Below are 23,436 nucleotides of genomic sequence, written 5' to 3'. Positions count from 1 at the left end.
CTCTGTTCACGTGCGAGTCTGCAGAGCGGAGTGCGTCCCGTATGCAAATGCTCCATTCAGACTTCACCAGTTTACAAGCAGCCGCAATGTGACAGGGCATGTGAGTGGTTTCCGACACAGGGAGACATGCAGCAGGAAGCCCTCCGAACTGTGCGAGCATGTTTTTGACTCATCTGCTGCTAAATCTGGCACAAAGTGTTTTCTCCAATGTGACTTTCACAGTCTGGACTCCGTGTTGCTGATGAGCTTTCCTCCAGTCAAACCCACTGAACTGCCCGAGCTGAAGAAAACACAGTCAGACAGAACAATGGGAGATTAACACAGCGTCTGCACAATACTGGAGAATACTTCAACAATGTAGACGTTCACAGAGTCGTGCAACGTGTATGTTACAGTACCACCACTACTACTAGTTTCACTTATTCAGCTCCGGAGCTGTAAGTAATACTAATCGTGGGACTACTTCTATTGACGCTATTACAACTGCTACTACTACATCACAGCTACTAGTATCCGTAGTACTACTGCTGTTATTGTTATCGATGCACACTACTGCAACAAATCCAACTTATAAAAGACATATTACAACTACTATTACTATTACTACTACTACTATTAATTACTTATATTACCACTACTCTTACAAATACAATAAGTACAACTGTTTATTTTATTGTCAAATACTGCCCCTGGTACCTCTCGACTATTGCTACTACTACTAAATGCACTACTGGTGCTATTGTACTACTTCTACTACGACTACCACTGTTACTGCAACTACTACTACTAGTACTACTGGTCCAATACATTTACAGATGTTAGCTACAGTTAGAGCTACTTTGAATACTAACTAGCTTTACTGCATAGAAGTAACAGAAGTATTTTGTTTATCTTCATGTCTTTGTTACACATAATGACCTTTGACCTCTGATCTACTTCCTGATGTATGTATATATATATATATATATATATTCATATATTAGTACACGGTTACTACTATGCAGTAAAGTTTGTCGGAGCACTAAGAGCATCCACGCGCTCTGGCTGAAACTTTAATTAGTGTGTGTAAGATGAAGCCCAGAAGAGCGAGCGGAGAGCTTGTGAACGTCTCCGTCACGGCAAACGCCACCGTGGAGCGATGCCCTCGGTGCTCATCGCCGCCGCCAGCAGCTCGAATCCAATCTCAACACGATCGCTGCGACTCTGCCTGATTCCCCATCAATGAGCTATTTTGGGGAATTAGGCCAGCTGCCACCAGTGTAACACCCTGGGGACGGAACCAGAGCGGCTTTTGTCAACCCCCCCCACCCCACCACCACCACCACCACCACCCTGAAACCCTGCACCCCCCTACCACCCACCTCCGCTGCCTCTATACACCCTGAACACGGCAGCAGTAAAATGAAATAACATACAATACAATAACAGAAGTACAATTCAATCTCCGTGCTGCAGCTTCTTTTATGTGTCTTCAAAAGCCCAAATGATGAGAAAACTAGTATTTGTAGAGTGTGTGTGAGTGTGTGTGAGTGTGTGTGTGTGTGTGTGTGTGTGTGTGTGTGTGTGTGTGAGTGTGTGAGTGTGTGTGTGTGTGTGTGTGTGTGTGTGTGGGTGGGATGGAACTCCATGCTTTTATAATCCTCTAATTAATTTCAGAAGGAAACTAAAACAAATATCAAAGCAAAACTGCAGATTATGCTGAAATCTAAACTCCTGCAGGAACATCAAGACGAAACCTAAAAGGTGGAACAGAGCGTAAAAATCTCCGCGTTAACTTTGCACGAAGTAAAACCCACGTTACAGGAGCGATATCACAAGGGGCCAGAGCGAGACATAACTGGTCATCTGTGAAATCAAAAGGTTGAAGCTATTAAGTGGCTGAAACATGACGAAGAGTAAAGTTTCACCAGAAATACGCGAGAATTCAAAGTGAAGGAAAGTCTTTCGACACCGCGGCGCAAGATGGCCGACGTCCATTTTGGTACGATGGGAGGAAGTAGAGCGGCGTCGTCCATTTTTATTTACAGGTGGAAGTATCGTGGATGGATCTACGAGGGAACTGACGCAGATGTGAGGCCCCCGAAAAAAGGCGATATGGCTGAAATCTAAGAGTTCACACATCACGAGCTGCCGCTGAAGACCATGACATGTGGTCGACAGCTCTGGTGGAGGCTCATAAAAGGAGGAGCCCGAGTTGAGACGGTTATGTCACGCCGTGCGTTTCCAAGGTCAACGGCGAGCTTCCATGCAAAATGTCTGATGTGTGATGTGTTTTCCAAACGCACACATGGAGCAGGTAGCAGGTAGGATTCCAGTCCGCCCACCTCCGGCCGATAAATCCACGTCTGCCTGCTGAGTGTGTCTGTGTGTGTTATTATGCAGATATGACCTTGGAAGGATCAGCCTCCGAGCAGACGGGGATCAAATCAAATTGTGAAAGGAACGAGGAGGAGGAGGAGTTTCACCTCCAGATCTCCCTCTTTTGATCTCACCCTCCTTTCCTCCCCTCTTCTCACCCTCACACACACACACACACACACTGTACACTCACTATCTAACAACAAGAACCAAACGAGAACAAATTAAAATGAGAGCGCCGGCAGGAAATAGGATGTCCACCCACACTCTGAGGTAGGTCGACACCCAGGCTGCGTGTTCCCACAAGTCCCAGTTTCCCAGTTCACCAAATTTTACACCACTGCCTTGCGTCTCAACACCCCCACTGCTCCTTCTCTGCACGACACTTTATTTACGTGATTGTTTCCACAGACGACAAAAGCTCATCTGCCAGAATCTAGTCTGCACACACACACACACACACACACACACTGTGCACGACTGACAGAGCGCGTTATGGTTCCTGTATGTCCCACAAACATCAGCCTCGTTCACGGCAACTAAACACGTCTGAACAAGCTCCCGTGGTCAAATCCGCCAAAGAATGATACTGTTTCCTGCAGGTAATAAAAATAAAACCTGGATTGAGTTTCCAGTCATTTCTCTGATCTGATTGTGTCTGTGACAGGTCGACGCAGGCTTTGGTTGCCCGAAGGTAAAGAGGTGCAACACACTGACCCAGACGCATTAACCTGAAACACCTACAAAAAGTATATATATATATATACAACTATACTATGGTGGGGTATTACTGTCAAAATAAAACTATAGATTCAAATTTCTACTTTCAATTTAGTCCTGAAAACCTCAGAGAGGACGAGCTGAGAGGTTTTCACACGACATCAGCAATCTGCTTTCATCCCGTCCTGTCAATCAAGAGTGGGAGTCTCACACACACACACACACACACACACACACACACACACACACACACACACACACACACACACACACACACACACACACACACACTTTTGGCAATGAGCTTATATTTCACTTTTCTGGAGACGCCTGTTTGTTTAATTCCCGTCTCTTCTTCTTCTTCTTCTTCTTCTTCTTCTTCTTCCTCCCTGCAACTTTCCCCCCCTCATCCCCTCGACCCCCCAGCCATCCCCCACCCCTCGGAGTACAAACACATTTCAATGACACGCCCACGCCTGGGCCTGTCAGCCCCTCGCCCTGTCAGAGCGCCCACGCTGCTCTGCTCCCCTTCTCCCTCCCGTCTGTCTCCTCTCCTCCCCTTCCCACCAACCCACATCCTCAACACTTTGCGCTAGAAAAAAGCAGCTCTTTTCATCCAAGTTCCTCTTTTGGAGGAAGAGAGAAGAAAAAAAAAAAAAGAAAAAGAGGAGGAACAACAGAGCAGCATGATTTAGTCTCCAGGCGGTGGTGGTGCTTGTCATGGAGTGTCCCTTTTCATTTGGAGGGAATATGGGTTACAGTGAGACAGTGATGCCAAAAACAAGAGTTAAAACATTTCAGTAATGAGAGAAAAAAAAAAAAAAACACACAAAACAAAACAAACACTCCTCTCCTCTCGTCTGGAGTTTGGTGACTCCTATTGTCTACCCCACCCTGCGTCGTGCAGCCGTTTCTGGGTGGCAGACACGTTTTGAGCCGGGCGTGGATGTGACTTCACTTCACAGGGAGGAAAAGAAACGTTGTGAAATCTAAATATCTGGACAGAAAGCAGGTTTTCTCTCGATAGAAGCTCAACATATTCTCTGAGTTTACGATGTCGTACGAGGCCACAGCTCGTGTGTGCTGGGAGAATGTGTGTGTGTGTGTGTGTGTGTGTGTGTTTGCACAGGCTCCCCGGTTTGTCTTACTTTGTGTCTGTTGAGAAAGTGTGGGATGGTATGAGCGGCTTATGTCTGACTGAACACGTGTGTGCCTGCGTGGGTGGGGACTGTGTATAGGGGCGATGTGTGTGTGTGTGTGTGTGTGTGTGTATGTGTGTGTGTCTTTGCACACAGTACACTGGTGTGGGCGTTTTGGGCAAGGATGTGTGTGGGAGTAGTGTGTGTGGGCGGAGGTTATGTGACATACAGATAGAGACGGCAGTGTTCCTGCAGTGTGTTTATGGTGTGAAACTTTACTGCAGAGTCTCAACTGCAGAAACAGCTATAGGGGCCCCGCCGCCTGCAAATGTGCCAGCGTGGAAATCTGCTGCCTTCACACCCACATCCACGACGACTGAAAGTTCACATCTCCTCCATGCAGACGTAGATGAAGGACATTTTGGGGTCAAGGAGGAGGAGACGTGAACTTTGGAATTATTTTTCTTTAAACGGCGGATCGTCGTAACGACAAAAAATGTTGCTCAAAAGTCCTGGGAACCAAAAATTTTCTGGTTCCAGCTTCGCAGATGAGATGATTTTCTACTTTTCTGTGTTTTAAATGATTGAAAATCAAACAGGACAAATGCTGAAGTGATATTTTTTGAATTGATCACAAATGTAAAAAGCCTAAATGAGGCATTTTTATCAAATGAAATGATTAATTCCCACTTGATAGAATTTCTATGTTCACAAGTGTGAATGTTTTTGTAATTTCAGTACATTTTAAGTGATTCATTGTTTTGGTGTAACAACTCTTCGACCTGAATCCTGCAAGAGACTCACTGGAGAAAATGAGTCAAAGCAAACAAAGCTTAAAAAATACCACAACTACACTTTGTTTGAATTATAAGATCCTCAAAGTTTATCAATTGATCCTCAGAAATCAACAGTGACATGTTTTAAACTTTCAGAAAGACGCATTTTATTAAAACTCCTTCTGTGAATAAATGTTTGAGTCACTGATAAAGTATTTTATATTTAATTTGTGGTAAAAAGGTTAAATTACCAACGTGTCAAACAACAAACCTGTTTAACTAAAGTCTGAATCATTCTGTTTCTATCTATTCTATAAAAATACTTGTACTTCTGTGTCTAAAATACATAAACTAAAGTTTTCCATGGAATTAATTCAATCATGGAGACAAAACTGGAAGAGACGTGACCTCGCAAAGACAATTAAATAAAAAAAGAGTCTGACTCAAACAATGACTGGCTTCATATGTGGAAGATGAACTGTTCTGAACACGCACACGCCTGAAAGCAGCTTATTAAACATTTTAGGATCTGACATTTTTCAGAATCTGATCCAAAAATCACTTCACACACTCACAGGGTTTGGTTCAGCTGCTTGTCAATGCAGGTTCCTCTGTCTCTCGTTCTGCTCAACGCACCCTCGAACATTTACAGACCAGAAAACCTGAAATGTACAAAATCTGCATGAAATCAACTTCGCAGACTCTGAAAAGGTTATCTTCCCCTGACATGTGGTCATGACAGCACATCTGCAAATCTCTTGCATCACTTGCTGATGGAGAAGTGGGCCGAGCGTCATTCACGCGGTGGAGTTTTCACAGGTCTTGAAATGCTCTGCACCTTTAAAGCTTTAAGTGGGAAGCCCTGGAGCTCCCTGCTGACAGGCCGTGGGCTGACGTGGAGGGGATTTGCCCATTTTGGCCACGTATGGGCCTCAGCGACCCTCGCCGCCCACCACATCCTCACCCTGAGAGCGCTGCTGACGTCTGACATGTCTGCTATCGCCAGGCGGAGGCTGACACTCCCTCCGCCACGACCACACACTGCAGTCAGAGAGAAACCGTCGAGCCTAAGATGTGGTGTGAGTCGGTGCAGAGACACCTCAACTCCGAGGGTGTGAATAATCTGTTTAATGTATTAATTTGAGGGGGAAAGGTCACGACTACCTATCAGATCGCGTTCGTCGTCACAGGCCGTCGCGCTCACATGTGACAGACGATGAACGCTAAGAGGAAAAAAATCCCTTGCAGGAGAGGAAGGAGGAGAGAAAGTGGTAGAAATGATGAAACAATGCGAGCTACAAGGGCGTGAGCAAAGTTGAGGCGAGCTTTGAAGTGAAGCCACACATTTTGCATGATTATTGCTGTTAAGTTTTTGATCTCAAGCCAGCAGGCACGAAAAACAACAGCAGCTTGGGATTAGCCCCCCCCCACTCGCACGCCTACCTTGCCAGCATAAGTCCCTGACTCAATTAGAAAAAAACCTCTGCAACTTAGGGCTCCTCACACACAAGTACCCACATCGCCCTGCCCACGTCCCTGCAGCACATCACAACCGGCATCACTTTAATCGCCCAGCACAATGAATGCACAGGGATTTGTCCTGGTGACATTAATGCACAGACGTGCTGACAACTAATGTACACACTGATAAGACACTGCCGAGACAACAGGGCCGAGCACACAGAGGAAATCAAGATTTATCTGCCTTTAATTAAATATCAGATATCATCCTCTGTGGTTGGCTCCTGAATGAAGCTGCGGAGAAACTGCAGAAAGGTGAATATCGACTGTCTCCTGTCATCTGACGACTCGGGCTCCATTTGCAGATGGAAAACTGAGAGATTCTGGCTTCACGGGAGAGTTTTACACCCTGGACGGTCTGTCTGATGTTTCAGAGGAGGTAGAAAACTAATCTGTGGCAAAACACAGACAATGAATTCACCAGATTAAAGATGTTGATGGATGCATGAACTAAAAGGTTTATTTTCCTCTCGGCTTGATGCTTTGGTCTGGAAATTCTGTGTAAAAGTCATTTTCCTTTCAAACGTTCCGTTAAATTAAGTGACGCCCCCCCCCCCACTGTTTCTTTCTCCCATTGAGATCCTGCTGGTTGTGAGTGACCCCTCCTTCTGCACGATAAGAAAGCCCTGCTCTCTTCGTCAGTGACTCTAAAGTTCACCGGAGTGTCAGTTAAAGTGCAGCTCTCCTGCCGTGCCGGCCCTGCAGGCTGCGGGGGCCGGAGGAGGGCCCAGGCGGGGCCAGACCGGGCCGGGCTCCTGGGCTGCTGTGCTGCTGGGCTGCAGGCCGCCCACAGAGAGGCCTGGCTGGGTGGGCGTCATCTATGGAGCGATTGATCCCGGCCAGGACAAAAAGTCTCCCTGTTGTCCTGCTCGAGCCGCAGCGGCAAAAAAAAAATGTTCTGAGTCACTGCAGCAAAGACGCCACACTGCACTTAACGACTGATATCACACAGCTACTCTACCAGTGAGCTCAGGATCTGATGGAGCCGGTTACTGCAACATCATTTCACACCTGGCTACTACAACGAGCAGTACAAATATCTATGGTAATACTCGTCTAAATGTACGTTTGCATTATACTTAGCAGCAGCCCCCCCCCCCTGCATTTCCACTGACCCAGGAGCATCTTAACACCTCTGCAGAAATCAATCAAGTGTTTCTTTATGTAGATAAGAGCGTCAAACCTTAAGAGCAGCCCAGGAGGTCAAAGGTCAGAACCTTCCTGATACCGTGGAAAGACGTGCAAACACATTTACCTCCTCACATCAGCAGTTTCCATCGATTGAAGCCTCTGTGTGTGAGAGAGGACAGAGGAAGCAGTGGAGTAAAGAAGCAGCCGGCGTGGAGAGCTGTACCTCGACTCTGGTCTCACGCCAGTCGCTCTCTTTTGAAGTCCAGGCCGCCGTGCTGGTGCTGGTGGGGATGCTGCTGTGGGTTGTGGAGGTGTACGCCTGGAGAGGGGGAAAGGTCACAGCCACAGAGAACAGGTCTGTTCTACTTTATAATACGTATCACAGCTGAGCCACATCAGGCTGAGCTGTTTATCGGCTGCTGAGGAAGAGAAAAAAAGCACCTGTAGTTTTTGGTGGCGTGGGTTTGACTCGACTTTTTATGCACTGAGGGCGTCTTGGAAACTTTTGGGCTTGAAACATGTGAAGGAAACAAAAAGTTATTGCAGGGATGCATTTGACTACAGCCAGACACATTCAAATACGAAGAACATTTTAGTTTCAAAAATACATTTTGTAGCAGCAGCTTATTGTTGACTGATGATTAAAATGAGTTAGGGAGTTCGGGAAGCAAGGGATCATGGGTAATATCCACTGTTCCCTTGTGTTTCAGATTTTTTTTTTTTTCTCTACATGAAAAATTCATCGCTCTGACAGAGTCCAACAGAATTAATCATCACCTGTAGCTGAAGTTATATAGTGTTGCTTTAACGCATCTATCTATCTATCTCTCCATCTATCCATCAATCTATCTGTCTATCTATCTATCCATCTATCTATCTCTCCATCTATCCATCTATCTATCTATCTATCCATCGATCTATCTCTCCATCTATCTATCTATTTAACAGATACTATTATAAATTCAGAGTCAAATCAAAGCAACAGCCTTGATGATAAAAGTTACGTGTCATGTAAGATACAACATATATGTTAAGATACAGTCGATCACACATCTGAAAAGCTTTCATGCACGTTTCAAGAAACCAAGACAGAAGGATTTTTTTTATCGTACCTCCATGTGAGAGCTGCAGCTGCACTGAAGCTCCGCCGGGCTTCTACAAAATAAATGATTTCTCCCACAAAACAGAGAAGAGACGAAGAAGAAAGAGGAATTCCTGCTGTGACGCCTCAAAAAAAAACGCCACCGGGCTCCGAGTCAAATGAGACAGATGCGATATCAACGAGAATAATTTCCAAAATGCTGCAATGATTTACTGGAGTTAACGGAAATAATATGTAAAACAGCGAATCTTTGTCGAGAGGGAACGAATGCACCATTTTGAAAGTATTACAGGCACCGCGACAGTACTCACAAAATAAAAGTACAACCAAAAATACAAAAACAACATTTATAAGTTGCAATAAAGTGGAATTATTATGTTTCTGGGAATTGAAAAAGATGTGACGCACCCGTCAAAGCTGCAGAATACTCTCCTCCTCCATGTTCTCACAGATGAAGTCAGCGTCTGTTGGAGGTCGCAGAGGTCGACGCACCGAGGGGAACAGAGATTTTGTTCTAATTAGTCTGATTAGTGACACATCCACTCTCTGTCGCCACTGCTTTTTCTTCTGATTGATAATTATCCTCATAATCCAACATCAACCGCATCGCAGACGTACAGAACCGTCAGCCAGCCTGCTCCCATTGATTTTTAATGACTAATAAAACCTGTTCACTATCCCCAGTCTGCTCTAATTCAGAGGTTATATATAGTCCATGGTTATTGATGCCAAGTCAGGAGATGCTGCTGTTGTTTTATTTCATCCTCACACATTATTTCTTCACCTCTCTCTGTTTTTCTTCCCTAATCACTTGTCGGTAATTGATATAAAACGTAAAAGCAAATACACGATCTGCGAACACTAATCTCGTTAAGGTAGAAAAACACCAGCAGCCTGCAGCCAAACGTCGATAACCTCCCATCCCGCTGAGACGGTTCTCTTTTTATTTTTTTTTTAACCAGTATCATTCTTGGCTGCTGAGACAGAGAGGGACTCTGGCAAAATTTGGAACCATTGTGGCCGGTGGATGAAAAAAAAATGTTAATTTCCTCCCTTGATAATGATGCATGTCAATTCCAAATGTGATTATCCAAACAGAAAGGCACGCAACACGCTTGTAATGTGCTTAAGATGTTTTAAAATACACGACTGTGTCTGCACACTGTGAAATGCATGAGACCCTGGGGGACACCTTGAAGGGGGGGGGGGGGGGGGGGGGGGTTCCCTGAGGAGCCCCAGGATTAAAGGTCCATTACAACAAAAGTCATGAGATAACTCTTCCTGGGTTAGGAGATTAGCAGCAGATTCAATGTTTTAGACTGATAACGAAACAGTTTCTCGATTTGATCCTGAATTCATTGCAGAGGACGAAAGAGAGCCTGTTAAAAAAAACCAACACGTGTGTGAGTTACCTGGACATTTCTGGACAGAGAGAAACTCTTCCAGTCGCTCGATGGCAACCCCTGACGTGCAGCCGATCGCTCACCGCCCCTGTGGTTTAGTGGAACAGCTCCGGTCACGATGAGTCACTATCCAAACCTCCCTGCATTCAGAAAACAAATGATAGTCAAACAGAGGGGGATCATGAATCAGGTGGACGTGGGGACAGACGTGAGCAGGCGTGAGTTGTGTGTGGACGCAGGTAACAGGCTGCGACATCCTCACTTCTCCTGCGTAAACACAGGCGGTATGAACACAGCCAGTGGGCTGATGCCAGAGCGACCACGACAGCTGTCCGCTCTGATATATCGTCGCCTCACGCTGCAGCTGCTCTGCACACAGATGTCACTGTAACTTCAAACAGGAGTACAGTGCTGAGGTCCAGAGGACAAACAGGATCAGTGCAGGGTGTTTGTAGCTTCAGCGCACGGCCTCCACACCTCCGACTAACTGAGTCCCCGTCAGAACAGAAACTAGAGAATGATAGGTGAGAGAGAGAGAGGCAGCGTGCGGTCTTTAAAAGTTATGGATGTGGAGAGTCTCTGCAGGATGTCGTGGGAGGAAGTGGAGATGCGTCGTCCATCTTTATTTACTGACTGTGGTTGGATCGGGCAGGACAAAGCAAATACTGTTAATTTAAAGAGTCTGGTTGTCGTTGGGGCTGCTCACCTCCTCACCGACACAAACACTTTGGGGAAACAAACTTCAGTTTTCTTCTCATGGTGTAAATTGAAATTGCTGCGGTAGCATGTTGCTCCTGCAGCTTGTTTGTAGTGCAGTGTCACGCAGCAGCGAGAACCAGCACGTGTGTTTTAAAACACAGGTTCCTTGAACTATGAAGGTTTGTGAGAGTCTGCCATGTGTTCCTGCCGATGACATGCCTCCGTGGTCTTCACTCTGACTCAGACTTGACTCAGGGGGTCCCGATCGCAGCGCTGCAGGGAATCGAACTGGTTTTCTGGAACAGCCTCAGCTTTAACCCCTGACCCGCTTCACACTCATTCAGCTCGACGATGGAAGTCAGTGGCTTTGGTCATCAGTGTAAGTTACTCTTATGTCTTTTTGACGTGAGTCATAATGTGTTGTTTTTACCTTTGAACTGAACTCAAAGTAATCACAACATTATTAAATGAGTGTCTCTTCCATCAGAATTATATTACTGGAAATGCAGAAAGGGATTTTGAAACAGCATTTAGACACGTAACACCCAAACACCTGACAATGTTCTGAGGGTTGAGGTTGTTCTGGGGAGAATTCAGCCTCATGACGTGAACAGAATAATAACATCCTGGTCACGGTAATGACAACTAATCATCTGCAGCACAATAAAGTGAGGTTGAAAAGTTAAGCCAGCAGAACTCGCTCTTCCACAATAAAACCAATCTGTTTGTTTGTTAGTTACCAGGATTGTGCACAAACTAAATCTAAAGTGAACCTGGCGGAAGGATCGTGTGGGTCAGGGTTGAACCATCAACGTCTCTAGTCAAGAAAAGGTCTGCACACAGAACCAATTCATTATCATTTCTTTCTGAGAACGCGACGAGGCAAATGTGAAGGTTTCAGTGAAGGAGCCCTCGTCACCTCTAATGAATGGATTATTTCTGCCTCCTGAAAAACTCTGGCTGAGGCGTGAAATTCATAATTGCAGTTTTTGAACCTTCGGCAATTATCTTCTCGTCTAACTTTTTTTAACTGGGGCTTGTTCTTGGCTCGGTTCCGTCACAGAATTAAAACCGTATCAAAGTGGTTTCTGAAGTTCCTGTGAGTCCACCAGGTATGGTGTGATCCCCAAGGGGATTGTGGGTAATATGGACACCTTGTGGAGGACAGGAGGCGCCGTCATCGCCTTGACTCAACAGCTTCTCCCCAGTCGCCTCCACAGGGCGTCTCGCTCGCCTTCACTTCACAGCAGGGACCAAACAAGAGGCTAGAAAAGCTTCAGGTTGAATCTGAGCTGGAAGCCACTGATTAGCATGATATTCATGCTTTTTCATATCGATGACAATCGGGTCCAGTTAACCGGATGCAGCTTTATTGTGTTTTGACAACGTGACGGTGACGTTAACGAGACACTCACATCAGGTCGAAGTGTTTTTTAATGGTCACGTTTATGTGAAAGGTTGAAACATATTTCTCTCTCTGAGTTTAAATTAAAAATACCGACCTGCAGACTCCGAAACACGGTTTAGGTCGGCATAGATTTTTTCCCCCCAGCCCCATATGAGGTCACTGTGACCTTTGACCTTTCACCCAATGAACCCAAGTGAGAAAATTTAAAGAAATTTGCTTCAAACACCAAACTCTAATCGGTTCATCCGTGGGTCTGAGTAAACATTTGAACCAAACTTGAACACATGTACTCAAGGTGTTGGGAGCTAACGTGTGAACAGCTGAAGAACAGAGCACCCAAAGGTCCCACAGCAGATACGCTGCAATGATCGTGTACAACCCTCTGAGTTGCAGTGATTGGAAATGCGTGCAGGTCAGCGTCGTGGTAATTCTGAGACGCACCCGAAAGCAAAAGCTCGACCTGAACCTCGGTGTCATTGAGAGTGAAACGTGCAGCACCGCTCCGCAGCTCACGGTCATGACGAACGCTGCACCATTACACCGATCGTGATTAAACAGCAGCGGCTGAATATCATGAGTTTGACAAGACACGTTTCATTATCTTTATTTTTATTTATTTTCTAACGACAGCACAGGCCTAGTTTTTGAGGAAGCCTATTATTGTCCTCCCACACACACCCATCAGGAGCAGGCGCACCACGACCTCAATAACCCTCCACTCACACACGCACGCACACACACACACACACACACTAGTCCATTTTAAGAAATCCACTGATGTTCCCACAACACTACTGCCATCAAGTGGCTGCTTTTAGTCACGACATCTCCTGAGAAACATCCTGCAGCATCGATACGGTGAATTTTATGGTACTTTGTACCTCCAGTACATTATTACAATTCAAGTACTCTGTGTATTATTATATGCACAATAATTAATCAATAATTATAGACCTACAATATAATATATGCGTTATTCTGAAGTGGCGTCTTTTTGCACAATGAGTACTTTTACTTTTAGTATTTTGTGCGTATGTTAAGGCAAATACTTTATTTATATTACAGTAGTTTTATTCAAGTAAAAGTTTTAAATACCTCGTCCGCAATTTAATTACTATTTAACTCACTAGAGTATTTTTGAGATTCCACTGATACTCCACAACAGAAACAGAAAAACTTTTTCTTTCCCCAAAATGTCCTTTAATTAATCATCCATATTACAGTTAACGGGAATTCTTCAATCCTGGAAACGTTCCGACTCAAAAAACACTGAATACTGGGAATTATTTGGCATGAAAATCAAACACAAACACAGCAGGTACACAACGTGTCAGTTATTGGCAGTTTCAATACAAACGCAGTGGAATGGACTTGAGAAAACTCCCGACCGTAAAGGGATTCCTGCTCCACATCTTGTTATAATAAGTTAAGACAACGATGATGATTAAATAGGCGAACAGTGTTAAAAAGAGGCACTTCTTCATCAGTGTGCTCCGCAGGAAAGTACAAATACACAGCAACGGAGCGTCAGCGCTTCAGCCGACGCTCAGAATTCATAAACTCGAGAGAAGTGATGATATCTGAGGCGAAGTCTCCTTCTTCATGTTGCATCATATAAAACTTGAATTCATTTTAAAGAATCTGCTTTTACAGTTGAACATTACAGAGGTCCACGAACGCTGCGCCACAGAACGTTCAGTACAAAGAAATGAGGCTCAGACGTTCGAGAACCTCTGTGTGAATACGTGAAGAACAACAACATGACGTGAGTGAATAACTAAATACGCCTTTAGTTTGTGCTGTCGTTCACTTCTTTTCAATTCCTCAAGTTGTTTTTAAATCTGTCAGATTTCATCACTTTCCACGAGAACAACGTCACAGGATAACTGACCCAGAGGCACATCATTGAAACTTGAAGGGTTCTCCTCCACACTCCAGCGGTAACGGGCAGTTAGGATATAGTGCACAGAGCTCAGAGGTGTGTTGGATTTGCTTGTCTGGGACGAACAAACGCCACCAAGCGCACCTCTTTTTTTATTTTTTTATTTATCTCAACATTTTAACTTAAGTCCCACTGCAAAAACAAAAACCCATATAAACAAGTCTGAGACCTAAAACCGTTTTTATAAACTAAATGGAGGGTTAAAATATTTCCAACTCAAATTATTTTTAATATAATGTTGCACCTGTAGCTACGGTGGAATGGTTTCACCACGCCTGCAGATTTGTTAAGCGACTTGTTAGGATGGATATTCTTGCAGTCGTAAAACAGGCTGAGTGTGTAAATGAAATCGTTTCTACACTTAGCGTCAGTCTGTGTTTTCTGCTGTGAGCGCTGGGTTTTCACGAGGCCCTCCTCTGTCTGAGTGTGGGTGCGTTTGGTCTTCATCCGGGTGGGCGGTGTTTGGTTCGGAGTTGTCCGGCGGCGGATCTGTGCCGTCGTGGACTGAATTTTCCTGTGACGTCGCCGCCGTCTCAGCCGACGCCCCGTCATTAAGTACCTAGCAACAACAGGAACAAACAGTGGGAGCGTTTGACAGGAAACCGTTTTTTCATTGGATTTCAGCATCGTCTTTTATTTGATATCGTCTAAAAACTCCCAGATATCTGGAATAAAACTGATCGAACTGGAAAAACGTGCGTCTCCCTGACGAGCTGACTGAATGATAAAAACATCTAAACCATTATTCTAACTTTCTATCTTCTAAAAGAGTTTTTAACGAGGAAACCGAGCAGAGGTTCAATCTTACAAATACAGATATAAAGTCATCGACTGCACTGACCTGAGTGAACGTTGAACCTGTCGCCTCACTTGTGTCTTCAGCTCCCTCTACATTACTTTCTGTCTTGTTCCCACGACATAGTTATATACACAGTATATATACAGTGTATATAAATACTGTGTATATAACAGGGTAAATATTTACTGTGTGTGATCTCACAGGTTTCTCTCATCAGCTTAAAATGATAAGTGCTGATTCATCATTCAGAGACGACAAACGTGTGGTTTTGAACGAACGGCTGCTGGAGAACACGTAAAGAACATGTTCAGGTTTTAGTTTCATTTCGTGAAGGAACCCTACGTGGGTTAGGGTTAGGGTGGTTTTGTCACACAGAAACACAGGTTTTTGAAATTGGAGGCCGATTTAGAAGAACCAACAACGTCCTTTCTGTGTGTTATTTATATTTAATACTCGGGGAAGCTGCCTCGGCCAACAGACGAATGAAATGAGAAGGTTTTAACCAACAGAGGGCAGTCACTCTGCTTGTGATGCATTCAAAGACTTTGTCCTTAAATGATTTTAGTCTCTAATCAGCAACACGACTGATAACCCGGTTTTCAGATGAAGATGTTCTTGAAGTTGTAAAACCAAGTACTGACTTACTTTTACTCAAGTAGAAAACTTAACGTGGAACTTTTACTCGTCCGTTTGTTTTTACATAAGATAAATATTTGAGTACTCCCCCCCCCCCCCGAGTACTACTATCAGGTCTAAACATTGACTTTGTACAGAAACAGTGTTTGTCCTGCGACTGTCGACGTGTCAGTCTAGACAGGGAAAGACAAAAGCCTCAAGAGCAAAACCAAGAGCGAGGGCAGAGGGTCAGAGTGAGACGACTTCGTGCAGGAAGCTCAAACACAAAACCACTCGCATGCATCAGAGATCAAATGATCTGGGCCCATATTTAGCTTCATTTGTACTCACCCACAGAGCGAATATATATATATAACAGAGCAGAACTACTTTAAAATAAAAGACCCTGATGATGAATGAATATACGTTATGTCGTAGTTTTGGTCCTTGTCACATGATGAAGGTGTTTTACTTCTCAAAGTGAAGTTTTCACTCTCTTGGTAAATACAGGCCCTGACGTAATTCAGGAATGCATGCACCTCACACGACGTCACGATTCAGGTGTGGGAGTTCTCACAATTGCAGAGACGTATGCATGCATGACACGAACACACCCAAATACCACATGCACGCACACACACACACACACACACACATGCACATTCAGGGTAGTTTTCCATTGACCTTTGCACGCAAAAATGTCTCACCTTTCTTCAGCCGTTGAGAGGAGGAAGTGTAAGAGGGTTGAGATCAGTGAAAGGTAAAGAAACATTTCCCACAGTTACGAAACAGACGTTACTATGATTCGACATCTCTCCTTAAAGCATCAAGTTAGTTTTATCCCCTGAGTTACTTCAAACTTTACAGACGACAAGAAAAAATGACGACAGAGAACTTCTGCAGCTGAAGACGGGGATGAGTTAGAATTGAACATGAGTTGAACGCTGTTTCTCTCTCTCTCTCTCTCTCTCTCTCTCTCTCTCACCTGCAGTGGGTCCGCCTCTGGTGGTGGTCCGCTGCTCTTCTTCATCTTCATCATTTCCTTGATTTGGAAGATGGCGAAGGCGATGGTGACCCAGGGGGCACCAGAGAGCACCCAGGCCGGCTGCGTCACATCCTCCTGATCCTCCTGGTGCTTGGTCTTCTTCACGGGTAAGATGGCGGCCTGGTGGACCGGGCTCCCGACCTCGCTCTGGCTCTGGACCAGGTCGATGGTGGCGATGGGGACCGGGCTGGAGGGAACTGGGATGTTCTCCGCTAACATTTTGTCCTCTGAGGAATTAAATGAACAGAGTATTAGAAGGAAGACATGGGTATATGGAGATACACATGAAATCATGTAATCCCCAAGGAAGCAACACTTCTTCATCACAAACTCGAGGATCGAGGATTGAGGAGGTTTTTGACCTTTCCCCTCAGTATCTCCGCTCAGGAACTGGATGAAGGAGAAGATGAGGAGGATGACGAGGGAGGCCATGCCGATTCCTCTGAACGTCGCTGGAGCTCCTGCAAAGCAAACAGGGAAACGTGAACTCTGGGAAAATGACATTTCACTGACTGAAGACATTTGTGTTCTCACAAACAGCCCATCCATGACGTAAGCTGTCGTACCGAAATAATTGACGAACACTCCCCCCACCATGGCGCCACAGCCACGGCCCAGACCGAGGTGAAGGCCCTGCAGGATTCCCTGCGCAGACGTCCTCAGCGCAGGCGGCACCGCAGCACTCAGGAAGGAGATGCAAGCTGCCCAGACAGAGGCGTGACTCACACCTGGGGGACAGACGGGGACAGTGATGGGTCACAGCTTCTGTTTCATTAAAACGTTATTCGAACAATGTTCTTTTTTTTAATTTTAGCTTGTACCTGTGACAGTTACGGCTCAATTAACAGAGCTGGAACTGTCAGAGACGCTCAGAGGAAGAACATTAAAGCTAAAATATACAACAGTCATAAGTGTAAAATGAGTTACATGACATGAGACGCTGCATGAATCCAGATCTAGCTCATTGCGCGTGGTTTCAGAAGGGGACTTCTCAAGTTTGAATTATTTACTGTGGTTGACTTCATATTTAAAACTGTGGAACTGGGACTTAAGCTCTGAACAAGTTTTTACATGTTGACTCTGTGAGGCGTCAGTGTTTTCTCAGGGCGGAACTTCTCAAACAAATGACTCACACAGTCACTGTCATGTCTCACACAGCTCTAATCAACTTAACTTATATTTCTATTGTAATATTTTGTCTTTAGTTCTTTATCCACTTTATTTCACTAGATCTGAGCATTTTAATGCAGTAAATTACTTTTTGTTGTGTTCAATTCATTGTGAAAAATAGATTATTTATATCCATATTATGGATCATTTTGGAACTTTACTCACACAAAGTTAATCTATGCATGAAATAAACTGAATGACTTCTGGATATATTTTTATTAAAGTTTTCTTTAATCTGATTATAAATATTGAGATGTACTGAATTTGTCAGTTTAAGAAATTACAACAGGCACCTGCTGCTGTTTTCTGACAAAATACTAAATTGATTAATTAAGTAATCAGACACTATCATGTAAATTATGTAGTAAACGTCGTAGTAGTGTTTGTTCACTTTGTGTCGTCTCCAGAGGTTAAACTGGGTCGTGGTCAGGCACGCTCGATTAATAATACACACACACATCATGTGATCGTCCTCGCCTGTCAGTGTGTTCACACACAGCTTCAGCTTCACTGCTCTGTTTCAACATTCGTGCTGTAAACGCTCAGGGTGCGTTTTTTCTAAGCTTCCTCTCGGGGTCTGAACGGCAGCTCCAGCTTCATCGCCCTGTGTGATCCAGGCTGCCGCAGGAAAGACGCCATCTGATAAGCGGCCTGTTAAACAAACACAGCCACTTTCCGACTTGTCCCCAGGGTCCTAGCTTTTCTAATCCTTCCCTGCAGGCGGAGAAATGAGCGGACGTTACCTTGAAGGACCTCCATGGGCAGGACGGTCCAGGCGTTCTGCAGATAGGAGATGTAGAGGTAACGAGCTGTGTTGCAGGCCAGGCCGATGTAGAGCACTCTGAGGGGCCGGGACAGAGGAGGACAACAACAGGAGGGTTAATATAATATATCAGGGTCATTTTTATGAATCATTGTCTCGAGAGTTTAAGTTTAATAAGGAGCCAGGAATCGCACCAGCAACCTTTCCATTCATAACAACCCCACATTGAGGTAAATTCAAGGTGGAGCCTTTGAATGTCTTTGTTTTTCTAAAGCAGAGCTGAACAATGATTCATTACAAACCAAACACAGCTTCAAAACAAAACACCGATCCTGAATAAATATTAAAAACCGCATCCACCTGCAAACATACCTTTCTGAATATAGACACAGGATTCATGTCTCTGATGATGAGTTACCAAACTATCACAGTTTTGGGAAAGTGTCCTCGGTGAGGACGCGTAAAACAAGTGATGACTCAAAACTAAATTTACATAAAGAAGAATTTCATCGTCCAATATGTAACTTCGACCACTAGGGGCATTCAAAACAATAACAAAAGACCTAGTTTGATGATGTCATGAAGCAGCGTGGGATCATGGGAGAACTGATGAGGTAATATATAAAGGGTTATTCACATTACGCAGCGATCAATAATCCTGATCCATTACGAGAGCCCATTACAAACAGTGGGCGGACTACGATCAATGAATCCAGAGACTGATCAGCTCAGGATCAGTTAAAGGTTTTATGTTTTCCAGCTGAAGAGTCCAGAGAACACAAAGTAAAGAGCAGCTGAGAGCCGACAAACCTGAATCTGAACCCGACACGCCCTCGGGTCACATGCTCAACACCAGATAACATTGTTTCAGTGTTTGCTCCCTCACACACACACCAGTTTTTCTAATGTTGCATTTTTCACCGGCCCGACTCACTGACGTGGCGTCACATGATCGACAGGAAGATGAAAACAAAGTGTGCCGGAGCTGGACTGTTCACCTGCAGCCGGCTCCGCTCTGCACCAGAGATGCTTTCTGCTCTTGTTCACAGTTTCCAGAGAAACAGGAAGCAGAGCGTCACATCCTCGCACACTGACGAGTGACGACGTGAAGAGAAAGCAGGGGGAGATTAACATCCTGAATACTGTCAGGTGTCAAACTGCAGCTACAAACACCTCACGGCTTAAACATCAGCTGCTTTGGATGAGATATGTTTGTAGCTGTACCTAATAAAGGGAACACAGGATGTGTGACACAGAATATTTCTGTATTTTAAATCCTTACACAAACTATGCACCCTCTCCCTGTACCTCCCCCTCAGGCGCTGTGTGTTTTAAGTGATGTGGGTTCCGAGCTGCCGACCGTCACCTAACACCGCGCTCTCAAATGTCCCCGCTGCCTGCGAGGTCCAGGCCCCCAGTTCACCACGACTGAAACTCCCCCGAGCGTCAATGACGGCTTTGTCTGCTCTGAGGCGGCAGAGACATTTATCTACTGTGATGACACGGACAGGGTTTTATTACGCTCCATGTAAAGTGCAGGTTGTAAAGATATTTGTGATAATTGTTGATTATGTTGAATATTAACATTTCCAGAGATAATTGTGGATTTATTTCTGATTGTATCTTTTATTTAATGATTTATCGGCTCGTGTATTCAGAAACAGTGGTAACCCTCTAGATATGTGTGATATTTAGAAATATGAAATGTCACTGTCTGTGTTACCTGACGTGTCCGACTAGCTCGATGAACTTGTGGCTGGTGAAGTAAGCGGCGAGCTCCGAGATGTGGCTCAGGACGGAGCAGACGCCAAACAGCGTGGTCGTCCCCTTCAGGTCCTCCAAGTGCCAGTAGAGGAAGCTGAAGACGAAGCCGTAGCCGAAGCCCATGAACCAGGCGACGAACAGCACGGAGCTGTACCGCACGCTGCAGAGAAGCTTCAACAGGTCGCTGTAGTGGAACTCCTGAGTGATGTCGGGGCCGCTCTGGCCCGAGGAGCCGGACTCTGGCGACTGCTCCACCACCCCCTCTGGAAGCTCCTGTCGGTAGTGGTCGCCCTTTTCAAAGTAGAACTGAGTGGCGACAACAAACGCCAAACCCATAAGCACGCCAAAGACGATGAAAGCGATCTGGTAGTTGTGCAGGCGGTAGTCGGGCAGGATGCAGCCAATGCCATCGATCACGACCGTGACGTGTGTGTGGTCGATCCAGATGCCCACCAGCAGCATGGCCAGACCCCAGCCCAGAGAGCCCCACATCCTCTGCAGGCCGTAGCGGTCGCGGGCTTTGCCGAGGTACTGCAGGGTGACGGTGTCCACGATGGTGACGGCAGGGGCGCTGAAGAACTCGCCCACGATGATGACGAGCAGGATGAGCAGGAAGATGGTCTGCACTTGGTCCGTGTTGTAGATTATCTGGTACTCTTTGGCTGTAGTTGGGGCAGCGGTGGTTGTGGTGGTGGTGGTGGTGGTGGTGGGTTGGGTGGAGTTTGGTCCGAGCTGGGTGGAGTTTGGTCCGAGCTGGGTGGAGTTTGGTCCGAGCTGGGTGGAGTTTGGTCCGAGCTGGGTGGAGTTTGGTCCGAGCTGGGTGGTGTTAGTCGGCTCAAAGGGGGCTGACATGGTTGTGTTGGCGTCAGCGCTTCGTTCGTGCCTGTGAAGCATTCTGAACTGGAGGAGCTCAGGAAGCTCAGGGAGGTCGAGGAAGCTCCGGCGTCGCCGGGGGTGGTTGGTGTTGTTGCTCGGTTGCGTGAAGTTGCCATGAAAGAGCGTCGTCGTCATCACAGGCGTCACCGTCGGCAATGTAGCAACGTCTTTTTCCTCGCATTTCATCTCTGCTGGTTTCACGAAGCCGATGCCGCAGTTGAACATCAACCAGCAGAGCACAGAGAACAGCAGGACGACCTTCCCCTTCTTGAAGCGGTCAGCCACCACGCCCCAGAAGGGGGCGCTGCAGAACTCGATGAAGTAGCGAATGCCGACGAGCAGCCCGCTGCGGCTGGCCGACATGCCGAGCTGCTTGTAGTAGACGGGCAGCAGAGGGTGCAGCGAGCCGTAGGCGGCGTAGAAGAAGAAGTAGAAGACTTTGGAGATGAGCAGGTGGCTGTTGATGCGGAGGCACATCCTCTCGCAGCAGCTGATGGAGTCGGGCTGCGAGGCGGCGGGCTGCGAGGCCGGTGCGTCCGTGTAGCCCACAGGTGTCGTGGAGACGTCCACCTCCTGTCCGTCCACTGATAGGGTGTTGAACGACTCCGCCAACACGTACTTCCTCTTCTGGTCCTCCTCATCGTCTGTCAGGATGGCAACCTTATCGTCAGCTGGCATATCTGGAAGATAAGGAAATGAGGGTGAGCGGCTGCAGACGGAGACGAGTCAAAAACCTGAAGCGACGCAGCTTCACGTGCTCTGCTCCACAGCATCATGTTTGGCTGGAAACCAAACACAGTCCTTTTATTACTGTGGAGATTTCCTAACATCAATCCCTCTCTACGTCTGCCATTAATCACACAGTCAATATAAACTGATCCGTCCAGAGAGGAACATCCAGTGAGATTTATACACTGCACACACTCAGTTCATTTAAAGTACCTTCTTACTTCACCTGTTGTCAGCTACTGACTTAATATCTGGGTGCTGCAGTATTTATGGGACTTTATAATATTCATGTTTTCAGATATTTCCAGGTTTATAACTTACAGAGTTATGCATATAATATTAATTTGATTGTGTTTCTTGCTAAATAGCAAATTAATAAACCTAAATATAGCAACTGTGAGCCACCATTTTGTTATGTTTGATATTGAAATCAAACACTGAATTAAAAGTCATTGCACATTTAAAATAACCCTGAATGTCCCCGCACAGGCTCAGTGCAGGAGGACAGCTGACGCTCCCATGCGGAAGTGTTGACATCTTAAATAAAGCTACAATGCAACAAACCAAACTCCATTCATTTAAGTGCGAATTTAAGAAAACACAATGCAACAAACCAAACTCCATTCATTTAAGTGTGGATTTAAGAAAACAAGCTACAATGCAACAAACCAAACTCCATTCATTTAAGTGTGGATTTAAGAAAACAAGCTACAATGCAACAAACCAAACTCCATTCATTTAAGTGTGAATTTAAGAAAACACAATGCAACAAACCAAACTCCATTCACTTAAGTGTGGATTTAAGGAGACCAGCTACATTCTCTTTGCTGGCGGAGATAATTGGGTTGATTCGACAGAGACGTTCTCGTTGTTGGCTGTGACCTGATGAAACGGTGGACGCAGATGAACTGAAGAGGACATCTGTGAAGAACTCACCTGCTCAGGTCCCATGGAAGTCACACGCGCGCTGTGTTGGAGTCTCACTCGCTCATGTTCGTAGATAAACGTTGAGTTCACGGATGAGACGCCATGTTTGTGATTGATGAATTAAAGAGTCTCTCCGGTTCTTCGTCCACAAAACTACCCCCACGCAGTAACAGAGTACCCAGTAATACCCGGTGAGTACTCGGTAGTACCCGGTGAGTACTCGGCGAAGTGTCTGTGACAACAACAGACACTCGTTCAACCGGAGCTCCCACCTGTCCGCGCCGTGACGTCACAACCACACCACACTTCCGCTTCGACGTAAACCACTTCAAAATAAAACTCACGTTCCGTTCCACTCTGATGTTTTATATTAGGTTATATTATTTTTTATCTTTATATTTATTCAATATTGTTTTGATTTTATAGGTTTTATTTATCAATCTTATGTTATAATATAATACATGATATACTATAATATGTTGTATTATATTATATTATTATACTGTGTTGTATTGTCCTGTTATGCTATATTGTCAAGTTATATTTATT

The 23,436-nt window shown here is 45.4% G+C and overlaps 1 protein-coding gene across 4 annotated transcripts; it reads right to left on the bottom strand.

Moving 5' to 3' along the window:
• Positions 1–5: 5 nt before the first annotated feature.
• Positions 6–23,212, bottom strand: LOC109645841 (major facilitator superfamily domain-containing protein 6-A-like). Of its 4 annotated transcripts, none has more exons than XR_011240355.1 (11): positions 22,897–23,185; positions 20,315–21,911; positions 18,572–18,669; positions 17,225–17,386; positions 17,021–17,119; positions 16,599–16,885; positions 10,160–10,290; positions 8,758–9,211; positions 8,087–8,155; positions 7,770–7,964; positions 6–280 (listed from the first exon to the last, which is right to left on the bottom strand). XR_011240355.1 is itself a non-coding variant. In XM_069520869.1 (7 exons), the coding sequence occupies exons 2-7, from the start codon at positions 21,907–21,909 to the stop codon at positions 14,567–14,569; spliced, it is 2,433 nt and encodes an 810-aa protein (XP_069376970.1). In that variant the 5' UTR covers positions 21,910–21,911; positions 22,897–23,212; the 3' UTR covers positions 13,435–14,566. The 4 variants fall into 4 exon arrangements, 2 of the variants coding, with proteins under 2 accessions (XP_069376970.1, XP_069376971.1); XR_011240356.1 differs by lacking the exon at positions 6–280 and adding an exon at positions 4,223–5,655; XM_069520869.1 differs by lacking the exons at positions 6–280; positions 7,770–7,964; positions 8,087–8,155; positions 8,758–9,211; positions 10,160–10,290 and adding an exon at positions 13,435–14,758 and having other exon boundaries at positions 22,897–23,212.
• Between the last annotated feature and the right edge of the window lie 224 nt (positions 23,213–23,436).

This window comes from Paralichthys olivaceus, chromosome 24, assembly GCF_024713975.1.
Source record: "Paralichthys olivaceus isolate ysfri-2021 chromosome 24, ASM2471397v2, whole genome shotgun sequence".
Taxonomy (NCBI): Eukaryota; Metazoa; Chordata; class Actinopteri; order Pleuronectiformes; family Paralichthyidae; genus Paralichthys; species Paralichthys olivaceus.
Note: the sequence above shows the minus strand (reverse complement) of the source record. Positions and strands in the feature narration are given on the sequence as shown.

Excerpts from the sequence above, each read along its gene's own strand:
- LOC109645841 (XM_069520869.1), bottom strand. The coding sequence starts at position 21,909 with ATGCCAGCTGACGATAAGGTTGCCATCCTGACAGACGATGAGGAGGAC. Across the intron at positions 17,120-17,224 it reads AGTGTTCGTCAATTATTTCG|GAGCTCCAGCGACGTTCAGA; the intron begins GTACGACAGCTT and ends TTTGCTTTGCAG. Across the intron at positions 14,759-16,598 it reads CAGAGGCGGACCCACTGCAG|GTACTTAATGACGGGGCGTC; the intron begins GTGAGAGAGAGA and ends TGTTGTTGCTAG.